The sequence below is a fragment of the Tetrahymena thermophila genome, assembly GCF_000189635.1.
Source record: "Tetrahymena thermophila SB210 genomic scaffold scf_8254377, whole genome shotgun sequence".
Taxonomy (NCBI): domain Eukaryota; phylum Ciliophora; class Oligohymenophorea; order Hymenostomatida; family Tetrahymenidae; genus Tetrahymena; species Tetrahymena thermophila.
The window spans coordinates 288273-299269 of NW_002476161.1; the positions used below are offsets into that span (position 1 = coordinate 288273).

The 10997-nt window shown below is 23.5% G+C and overlaps 4 protein-coding genes across 4 annotated transcripts; 2 read left to right on the top strand and 2 right to left on the bottom strand. All coding sequences in view use genetic code 6, as the record gives it.

Moving 5' to 3' along the window:
* Positions 1-1044: 1044 nt before the first annotated feature.
* On the top strand, positions 1045-3037 carry TTHERM_00716380 (transmembrane protein, putative; the record flags this gene model as incomplete). The annotated part of the gene is made up of 5 exons (XM_001031995.3): positions 1045-1069; positions 1383-1459; positions 1702-1758; positions 2032-2192; positions 2278-3037. The coding sequence occupies 5 exons, from the start codon at positions 1045-1047 to the stop codon at positions 3035-3037; spliced, it is 1080 nt and encodes a 359-aa protein (XP_001031995.3).
* Positions 3038-3651: 614 nt separating this feature from the next.
* TTHERM_00716390 (kelch motif protein) lies at positions 3652-5177 on the bottom strand (the record flags this gene model as incomplete). Its single annotated transcript, XM_001031996.1, has 3 exons — positions 3652-3857; positions 3920-4331; positions 4497-5177. 3 exons carry the CDS (start codon positions 5175-5177, stop codon positions 3652-3654), a joined length of 1299 nt encoding a protein of 432 aa, XP_001031996.1.
* A 1170-nt stretch (positions 5178-6347) lies between these two features.
* On the top strand, positions 6348-8840 carry TTHERM_00716400 (Serine/Threonine kinase domain protein; the record flags this gene model as incomplete). The annotated part of the gene is made up of 12 exons (XM_001031997.2): positions 6348-6414; positions 6479-6622; positions 6691-6814; positions 6885-6960; positions 7019-7105; positions 7168-7293; positions 7354-7482; positions 7539-7621; positions 7677-7730; positions 7778-7977; positions 8356-8558; positions 8619-8840. The coding sequence occupies 12 exons, from the start codon at positions 6348-6350 to the stop codon at positions 8838-8840; spliced, it is 1515 nt and encodes a 504-aa protein (XP_001031997.2).
* A 295-nt stretch (positions 8841-9135) lies between these two features.
* TTHERM_00716410 (transmembrane protein, putative) lies at positions 9136-10389 on the bottom strand (the record flags this gene model as incomplete). Its single annotated transcript, XM_001031998.3, has 1 exon — positions 9136-10389. One exon carries the CDS (start codon positions 10387-10389, stop codon positions 9136-9138), a length of 1254 nt encoding a protein of 417 aa, XP_001031998.1.
* Between the last annotated feature and the right edge of the window lie 608 nt (positions 10390-10997).

Consider the following 10997-nt stretch of genomic DNA (forward strand, 5'->3'; position numbering starts at 1 on the left):
AACTCAATTAATTTCAAAAAACAAAAAAATTTATTATTATTGTTTTCACATTAACAAATTAATAAATTGATTATGAAAATTTAATGTTAATTTATTATTTTGCTGAAAAAAAGTGTATCTCAATTTAATTTTTAATTAGCTGAAAAATTCAAAAAGAAATTAACAAATTTTTTAATGAATTTTGTAGAGACATTTGCACTATTTTCAAACCAATTAATAATCTTTTAGCATAAAAGTTGAAATCTTTACAATTTCTTTAAATCTAATTTGTTAAATTGTAATAATCAATCTAAATTTGAAAGCGCAAATAGGGTTTTTTTAATTAATCATTTATCATTTAGATTATAAATAAATGGTGCAGATGGTTTGATTAAATTTTAAATTAGTTTTAAATTAAATATTTTGGTAAAAATAATTGGCTAGAATGTCCATTCAATCAATAGATTGAAAAATGAGAAAGATGGAATAATTAATATGATTAGGAGATTAGGAAAAAATTAATAAGACAATTATTTAATTTAATTATTTGTGTATGATAATTTAAATAGAAATTACATGTGCTTTGTATGATTGCAGCTTTTATTGAACGATAGCTAAAAAATGAATAAAAATGTTAGCTAATTTCAATAAAAGTTTAAAAAAAAAAATATGGGTGGACTCATAAATCAAAAAATGAATGTAAAATATAATGCAAAGAAAGCATGGAGATAAGAAAGAAGCAGAAATGATACATAATAAACAGAAATAGCTTACTAAAAAAAAATAAAAATTAATTGAATGTATTTAGATAGGAAGAAAGAAAATTAGTTAAAAGAAAAATATAATTTTAAAGGATGTAAGAATACATTATTATAATAAATTTGTAATTAAAAAAAATAAATAATTAAAATTCTAAGTTTCCTAGTTAATAAATAGCAGGATTATCATAATTCTTTAATCAAAAAACTAAGAAGAAAGGAAAGAAACTACCTATTCTCATATATACTCAAGAACCCATTAAAAGCAAAAACAAATAGAAGTAAACGCTTCATTTCAAATTAATACATGGCTAATCGTTAATATCAATAAAGTAACTTGATTCTCCATTATTTTTTCACTCTTTTTTAAGAATAAAATAAATTGCGCCTTTTTAAGCAAAATAAGATTTTAACTTGCCCATCAAAAACTCTTCCACAAACCTAGGACGAAATTAAAAATGATCTCAAAATAAAAAAACTCAAATAATTTGATAAAAGATGGCCCCTTTTAAGAGATATATTGATTTATTGATCTATAACAAAGTGTTTTCCTTTTATTGGCGCCCTTTATTTAGACTCTCTGATTAAAAACTTTAAAATAAAATAAAATTAACATTTAAAATATTAAAATTTGCATAAAAATAGTGAATCCTGAAGAAAACGCAAATTACTATTAAGAATCCTGCAAGCTTTATTTAGCTAACGTTCTCCTAACATGCTAAGTAATTCAATAATTATTTGAATTTTTAGTGCTTGTTCAGTAAATTTTTAAAAGTAGCAGTTAAATCCAAAAAGCTTGAATAAAAAGTTAACTAACTAGAAAGTTTTTAGTTATGTCCATGATTGGATAAATAACAAAATGGATGTTAAAGGGAAACCTAAAATGACAAATAAATTAATAAATAAATAAACAAACAAACAAAAAAACGTGTAATAAATACCTTATTTTTAAAATAATAAATAGTTAAAGGAATTACTCAACGAAAAGAATGAACTCCTTGATAAAATTGAAAGATTGGAGGTAAAGATATTAGTTTTATTGTATTTAATTTTAATTGATTGTATGAACAACTATTTACCATGCAAAATTTTAATTTTTTACATAATCCAAAATAAAAGGGAAACAAACCTTTATAATAGCAATCACGCTTTTTAACAATAAAAATAATTAATAAATATTAAGTTACTAAATTAATATTTTTTAAAAAACTAAATAAATTAATTAATTAGCCAAATTAATTAATATTAAAATTCTTATATAATTCCTAATCTTATTGCTCTTAAATTATATTAGAAATCATAAAAAAGAAGAACTGCTGAAGAAAGCAACAATGGTATTTAGGGTGGTGGATCCAATAGCAATTTTGCAAATGACAAAAAAAGAATAAGAAGAGCAGCCAGTCAAATTGAAAGAAACTACAGATGTCCTGTCGCGAACTGTGAAAAAAGTTATGGGTATATTTTATTTAACTCTCTAATCTAATCGAAACAATTCTACCTTCATTCAAATTTAATAAAATATTTTTACACACAAAAACAGATCTGAAAACTCTTTGATATAGCATGTAAAGATTAAACATCCCGAAGCAGACATAAAATAAGTTATCAGCCAAATAAATATGTAATTCACTAAAAATAAATAAATAAGTAGTTGCTTAACTATACAATTTATTTTTAAAATATCTTTTAATCATTTAGTACTACATAACAATAAAGCTAACAAAATACTAACATTTAAAATGACGACTAAAGTTAAGACTATGAAAGCTCACAGTAATAAAAAAAATAGAAAAATAATGAGCGTGAAGATGATGATGATGAGGAGGATGATGACGATGAAGATGATGAATGAGTTGAGTTACGAAGTTGTAGTTAGTTAGTAGACTTTGCTAAAAGTAGTCTACAAACACATCCTTCTAATTTAATTCACTTGCCTTACACTTTGCAACAAATCTTGTCCTTAATATAAAACAAATTACTATAAAAAAACTGTTTAATAGCAAGTCTCTATTGAATTAAAATTATATAATAAAAAATATTTAACAGACTTTTACTTAATTTTGGGAATAGATAAAAGATTTCTCATGGTAAAGTAGAATTAATTACTTATTCTTAATATTGCGATTTAATTGCACTCAATATTTACTCACTTTTTATATCATTCGTTTGTTTGTTTCTTTGTTTATCTTTCTATTTTCCTTAGATCGATTGATTCTTCATTTATAATTACAAAAAATATTATATATCTTAAACTTTAAATTCATTCATTTATGTTTGATTAATTTCCGAATTATTTTTGATTTTCATGTCAAGTAATTAATTATTTAGCTCAGCTAATTAAAATAAACTCACTAGTCTTAACTAAAATTGCTACAAATGTAAATATAATATCAATATAATAAAAATACTTACTATAAAATAAAAATTAAATTTAAAATATTTTATTTAATTAAAATTTTCTTTAATACTGTTTTTATTTTTATTAAATTTTCTAAATCTTATATAAATTACATTATAGATTTAATAGTAATTTTATCAAATAAATCAAAAAAATTTTTAACAGACATAAAACTTTCCTTCATTTTATCCATATTCTTTCTATAATACTAATGTCAATCCTCTATAGTTTAATTCAAAAATTCCAAGTTTTTAAACTGTATTAAAAATTTTGATAGCAAATATTTGTTTGCTGTTAAATAAAAAAAAATGAAACATGCAAGATATAAATTAATAGTTCTTTTTTTAATGTAAAACAAACAATTCAAAATTATGATTTTTCATTTAATTAAATAATTTTTCATTTGATATTGTGGTGCATTTATAATAATTATAAATAACATAACTCAAAAATATATTTAATTAATTAACTAATTATTTAACAAAATTATTTTTAAAATAAATAAATTATCAAAAATCATTTCTTGCTAGGTTTCTTTTTCTTTTTAGCTGCTTATGTTTAGGGCTTGGGTTTACTTTTAGGCTTAGAATTTTCTCTTTGTGATTCATTTTCAGTTATACTGCTGCTGCTCGAAGTGTTAAGCTTTAGTTTTTCTTCTTCTTCAGCCTTTTTTTCTATTTCTAACAGTTTTTCAAATGATATATCCTCAATGTCTTCATCCACTGTTTATTTTATATTTTAAAATTAATTATATGCTTGATGCCAAAAAAGAGTTTTAAATTACAAAATCTATCTTTTATTTTTTCAGGTAACTGTGGGGGAGCTTATTCCAACTAATCTAGATATTTTGTTCCTCCATAGAGTTCTAATTGGGAAAAAAGTTCTTCGTCTTCTTCTTTGAAAAGACTCAGCTAATCGAGATCATTCGATATACAATTCATTTCGTTTTGAGTGAAGGAAAACCCTCCAAAAATAATTATTTACTTTGTTAATTCATTGTAGCAAGTAGCTGCTGAGTATCTATGCTCTGGTTTTTGAGATAGTATTGGAAGACTATTCCACTTCTTTGTCTAAAAATCTAACACACTACTCTCAATAACATAATTATCATTTGCTCTGTCATTCCATAAAAAAATTATACTATTTTCATCTATCTTGAAGCTATACCCATAAGACATATACTTTGGAATTGCCCCCTAATTTAAATAAACATTTGTTTAAAATTTTGCAATTTAATTTATTTATTTATTTATTTTTTTCTTTTGACATTCAAATATTAATTTCTACTAACAACGAAATGAATTAATTTTTTTAGGTTCATGTTCAAACGTCTAATCTATTCTAAAAAATAAACATTTTACATCTTGTGGTATCTATGTCCATATAAGAGTATTTAAATCAAGGATATGTAACTCTGAATGAAAGCATTCTCTATCGAATAGATCGTTGGATTTAGTACCACCTATAATAACTAAATGTTCAGACACTATTTCAGCACAGTGAGAATGACGTGGAGCTGGAACTTTCCCTTATGTTAAAACTTTTTCCCATTTATATGTGCTAATGTCGAATGTATCAAATGCGTTTGTTGGCTGATTATTTTCGTTAAGTCCACCAAACATATAAATCTTAAATTAGAACAATGTTGCTGAATAATTGATTCTAAAAGTTGATGGTTTTGTGTCTATATTTTTAATTGGAAAAAGCTTTTTTAAGTCAAAGTCAGCACAATATATATGATTCAATTCTTTAGGAATGGAGTTTTGAATAAAGTAAACTCTATTATTCACATAAAATGATTATTTATGCAGGAATGTTGTATCTAAATTTGTGCAATCATCTGTATTCAATGTTATCTTCTACTCAATTTGAAAACTCTACGAATTAATCACTATCTGAACTAACTTTTATGGCCCAGAGCAATGTAGTAATAATATATTTCCTTGCTTGTTAATGTGACAACTGCTATTTAATGACTTAGGGTAGGTAGATTTCTTTCTACTTTTTAACCAAAAGTTATATTTGAATTCATTTAAATTCATTTTTATTTATTATCGAAAAATTTCAACTTTTACTTCAAGAACTTAACAATTTTAATTAATTTTTATAAATGATAAATTTTCAAAACTTAAACCATCTCCAAACTTACTTAGAATACTTTACGACTCATAGTTCAACCGATAGAAGGATATATTTTGGCATACATATATTATGGAAACATAAGCTAATTTTTATCAAAAATCAAACAAATAAATAAATAAACTGATTAAAAAATAAAAGAGCAAATAGATAAATAAATAAAATGAATTTTAATTTTTTTTTGATAAACTTTGTTAACTGGTTATTTATATTATTAAAAACATTCTGTACGATTTGATAATTTTTATTACTTAAATATATAAATATATTTTTGTATAACAAAAGCTGAAGATAAATAAAATAAGTATTTTGATAAACAAAACATTTAAATATTGTCTTAAAATTTAATTAACAACAAAAGTTTCAAATGCTACACAAGAAATATTTTAATCAAATTTTAAAAATTCTTAATTAACTGAAATTAAAAATGTAAATTTGTTATTTTATTTTTAAAAATTAAATTTGTTACCAAAAAAATCTAAGCAAGATTTTAAATTTAAATAATTTGCATCATCTTATACTTTTTTTCTAAATTTTTACTAAATAAATTTACCCTATACTATATTTATTTATTGCTTAAGAGCATATAAAATATTAATAAAAAAATAGAAAAACCAAATTCTTAAAAAGAAGACTATTTTAAATTAGAAGTGTCTTATGTTAGAGTAATTACGATATATAGATTTAAAAGTATTTTGTATATTCCTAAAATGCTGATTAAATTAAAAAGGCTTAAATTAGTTTATAAATTAATTTTTTATTTGACTTTTAATATTAATTCCTATTTTTCATTTAAAAAATTAAAAAATAAGTTTTTAGCAATTCTTTTTTTTATTCCTCATAAAATATTTTAAGTTTTTGATGCAATAAATAATATTCTGTTTGTATGTAGAAAGTTTTTTTTAATTGAAATTTTTGTATTTATAGTAATAAGTAATAATATCTGATAATACTCTGATAATAATTGAATAATCTTATTAAGTAATATTTCCATACATAGATAGTTTTTTTTAATAAATTAGTATAATATAGTATTTAGAATTTTAAAACATATTTATTACAAATAATTAAAAATGGACATGCAAATATCTTCAGATTTGAGAAGATTATTTAGATAGCATTAGCTTCCTAACGATAAAGGTTTGTTTAAATTGATTTGAATATTAAAATTTTTAATCAAGTTATTATTCATAATAATGATTAGAAATGGAAATAGCTACCTTTAAAATTTTCTTTTATCCTCACAAGTTCTTAGCAAAAAAGAAAAAAGAAAGATGTCTCATGATAACTGAAAGCAAACTACGTATTTTAACAAATAATCCAAGAGGCGACAGATCTAGAGATGAAGGTATTTATATATTCAATCATACATTATTTTAAAAATAAATATCACTTCTTAAAAATTAATTCAAAAAGTAATTAAAAAGAGATAGCTAATTAAGAATATTTGTGCATTTACAACAAGCGAAAACTCAAATTAAATAGTTATTCACTTTCATCAAAATATAGACGAAAGTGATTGGTAAATAGAATGTTAATAGTAAATAAATTGATTGCATTTTTGTCATGAGCGCTTATTAATTAATTATATTTTTTACTGGAAATCTTAGTAAAACTATTGTATTTGATACTTTAGTGAAAGTATATTACTAGAAGAAGAAAGAAAGAATCACTTGTTTTATTATGGTATTTAATAAATTATTTATTAATACTTATAAATAACTCAATAATATGATTTTATTAGTAAGAAAAATCTCTAGACAGGTTTGTAACAACTCGTGAAATTAAGAAAAACAATAAAAATAATATGCCTGTTCATGAAAAATAAGGAGTATTTTTTCATTTTAAAGTCGATACTTACTCTTTAAACTTACTCTATATTAATTTATTTAGAAAAAAACAATATTATTTCTTCCAGAAGAAGAAATCAAGTAAGAAAATGTGCATTCATCTGAAATTTTATTCAATTTAGATAAACTCACTAAACTAGGTCTTATCAGTGAATCTGAAAAGTCTAAAGTACTAAATTAAATATTGTCTATTTATTCATTAAATTTCTTATTAACAATTAATATTAAGGTTTATTTAGTAAAATATGGTGAAAAATCTACAAACAAATTTGCTCTAAAAGAAATAAAGGCTTCTGACTGTAAAATATCTGAAAAAATACAACTGCAAATAAAAGATAACAGCTATAAACTTAAATTGGTAATCAATTTAATTTTTAATAAATAAATGAATTCTAAATTATCTTTTAAAAATAGCCTAAAAACTGTCCTTTTCTAATTTAATTATTATATACAAGTGAAGATAATGGAAACCTTTTCTTTTTGATGCCATATTTTAAGTAAAATGCATTTTGATTATATATAATAATAATTAAAATGTTTTTTTATTTTTAGTAAAGGAGATTTGTAGATGCATCTTAGTAAAAATAATAAATTCACTGAAGATTAGTAAATTTATTTTTGAATAATTTAGAATTTACTAATTTTAATAAAAGAGTAAGATTCTTTGCTGTAGAAATATGTCTAGCTCTTGAAGAATTCCATTCTAGAGGAGTAGTATATAAAGATTTAATTCCAGAAAATATTCTTATCAATGATAAAGGGCATGTATTTTTAACAGATTTTGGAAATGCCCGTTTTAACATATTGTAAGACGATCACTAACCACCTGATACTATTATTACATGCTATACTGGTAATTAATTATTAAAATAAACATTAAAGAAAAAAAAATTTCATTTGAAAGAGGTTTTTAATTTTAAAAAAAGTGTTTCTAAAATTAAATATTTTTGTTCTTCTTAGTTGAAAATTATAAAATTAAGCCATACATTTAACAAAATAATCATTCATAAATAAATAATTTTCATTAATTAATTTTTTAAAATGAAATTTAATTATTAAATTTGAAACATTATTAAATATTTTTTATAATATGAGCAAATCATTTCATCACCAAAAGAAAAATAAATAGATAATAAACATAATATTTATTTATTATAACTAGAAAATAATTAAATTTATGAATAATTTTTAGAATAAACTTATTTAAAAATATTTATAATTAAAATCTTAGCCCCTGAGGTTTTAAAAGGAGAAGATTACTCAAAATTAAGCGATTATTGGTGTTTTGGTGTTCTTTTATATGAACTTTTAACAGGCGTTCCTCCTTTTTATAGTGAAAATTTAGAATTATAATATAAATTAATTTTAGAAGATGAATTAGAATTCCCATCTTTTTTGAATATATCTTATCCTTGCTAGCAACTAATAAAATAGGTAAACTTTTTATTAAAAATTTTATTGTTGAATAACTTAAATTTATTAAAATTAATTCAGCTTCTCCAAAAAGATCCTAAAAAGAGGCTAGGAAGTGAGGATGGGTTCCAAGATTTAATGAATCACGATTGGTTTCAAAACCAATCTTTCGAAGATTATCAAAACTTTAATGTAGAGCCTCTTTATGTACCTCATATTACATTTGAAGCTCCTTATTAGAGAATGCCTCATTTCACTCCTAACCTCCAACCATAGACAACACAAATTTAATAAACATGTTGAACTTGCTAATATAAAAGATTTAAGAATAAATTACAAAAAACATAGAAAATCTTTGTGATAGATTTTACAAAGAAGAGAGAAAGTTAGTTTTAAGATAAAATTATTTAAACACAATTATTTTCCTACATTATTAATAATATATTTTTATTTGAAGTACAATTTTTGTTTAAAATATTAATTAATATTAATTATATTGTTTATTTTCATCACTACATTTGCAAAGTATATATGTATGCCTTTACTAATTTTTCTAATTATGGCTTTATTTATTTTTTTCATTTGAATTTAAATTGAATCAACTTTTTTAGTTACTTTTACTCTTGTTAATAGGCTCTGGAGAATGAATCTCCTTCATCTCTATATACTCTTCAAAGTTTAATACATCTACAAAAGTTGAATCTCTGTGTCTAGTGTTATTTCTAATATCTGAAGCATGCTTAGAAAGCATTATGAAATTAGCTGGAACATAAAGAACACCAAATATAATTAATATTGTCCAAGTGTCTAAAAATGGCAATCCAAACAAATACTCAAATTTAAATCCTACAAATGGCTCAAATATATTTTTAAAGTATCTCATAAAGACGAAGGTCTTTATTTTTTTTATAGTAGCTATACACTCTATACATCCTATCAAAAGAAGCATCAATAAATTCTAAATATTATCGAAATCTATTAAAAATCCAGAGGTGTCAAAAAGAATTACGAAAATTAGCGAGTATCCTAAAGAAAATGAGTGATTTTGATATAAGAAATTGTAATAATCTTTTTATTTAAAATCTGTTCTAAAATATGCTTGAGAGCCTATAAATCCACCTATTAAAGCAACAAAATCACCATAAAAGAGGCTTTCTTCTTTGTTTAATTAGTTAACTCTTATTGAAGCAATAGAAATTTTAGCTGCCAAAGCCATAAAAAAAGCAACATATTCTGAAGTGTAAATTTAAGCTCCCTCTTTCTTTTTAAGTAAAAGCAAAATGGCTAATTAAATGCCACTAAAAAGATAAGCTCTCAATACTGAAGTATATCCTAAACTGAAAACAAAACACTAAACTTACACAAAATCTAACAATCCTAAAAAGGCATGCTCTTTAAGAGAGTATTATGTTGTTTCCTATCCGCTTATGAAATCTCGTGAGTTTTTTGGTTATTTTTCTTTTAACTGTTTATAGTAAAGGAAAGCAACTAATATCAGATATCTAAAAAATACTTTCTAAAAAGGATAATCATTTCTATCCAATTACTGATATCCAAAAAATGTTTAATACTCTGAAAGTTCACTATCTTGAATAAATAAAAATAGAGGTCCTACCATACCAGTCAGCAAAACAACTAACTTAGATATAACTAATATAAATTTTTCATTGTTCATAATAGATTTTAGTTTTTGCATGCATTTATTCTTCTTTGACTCGCTTGCATCAGAAAATTTTATCACGTTGTCTTCATATTTTTCTTAATCATCATTAGCTGGTTACAAATTTTAATTGAGTAGATCGTTGTAATAAAAATCACTATTACTTGATTTTTAATTTTAGTTATTGCTCATTTTCTAAATTTAATAAATATCTTTGAATATATTTTAGATATTATTATTTATTTTTGGTAAATTTTGATAATTGTTTGTTTGTTTATCTATTTCTTTATTTTAATTAGTTTTTGAAAAAGCAAACAAAACTTTCTCTTCAAATTCAAAATTTTTTTGTTAATTTTAAAGCCAATTTTCTCAATATAATTTCTATTTTGGATTTTTAATTACTGATAAAATATCATTCCTGATATTTTAAAAAATTTTCTTTTACAAGTTTCAACAGTTTTGTTTTATTTCAACAATTAATTATTAAATTAGGGGGTTGGGGTTGGGGTTGGGGTTGGGGTTGGGGTTTGGGGTTGGGGTTGGGGTTGGGGTTGGGGTTGGGGTTGGGGTTGGGGTTGGGGTTGGGGTTGGGGTTGGGGTTGGGGTTGGGGTTGGGGTTGGGGTTGGGGTTGGGGTTGGGGTTGGGGTTGGGGTTGGGGTTGGGGTTGGGGTTGGGGTTGGGGTTGGGGTTGGGGTTGGGGTTGGGGTTGGGGTTGGGGTTGGGGTTGGGGTTGGGGTTGGGGTTGGGGTTGGGGTTGGGGTTGGGGTTGGGGTTGGGGTTGGGGTTGGGGTTGGGGTTG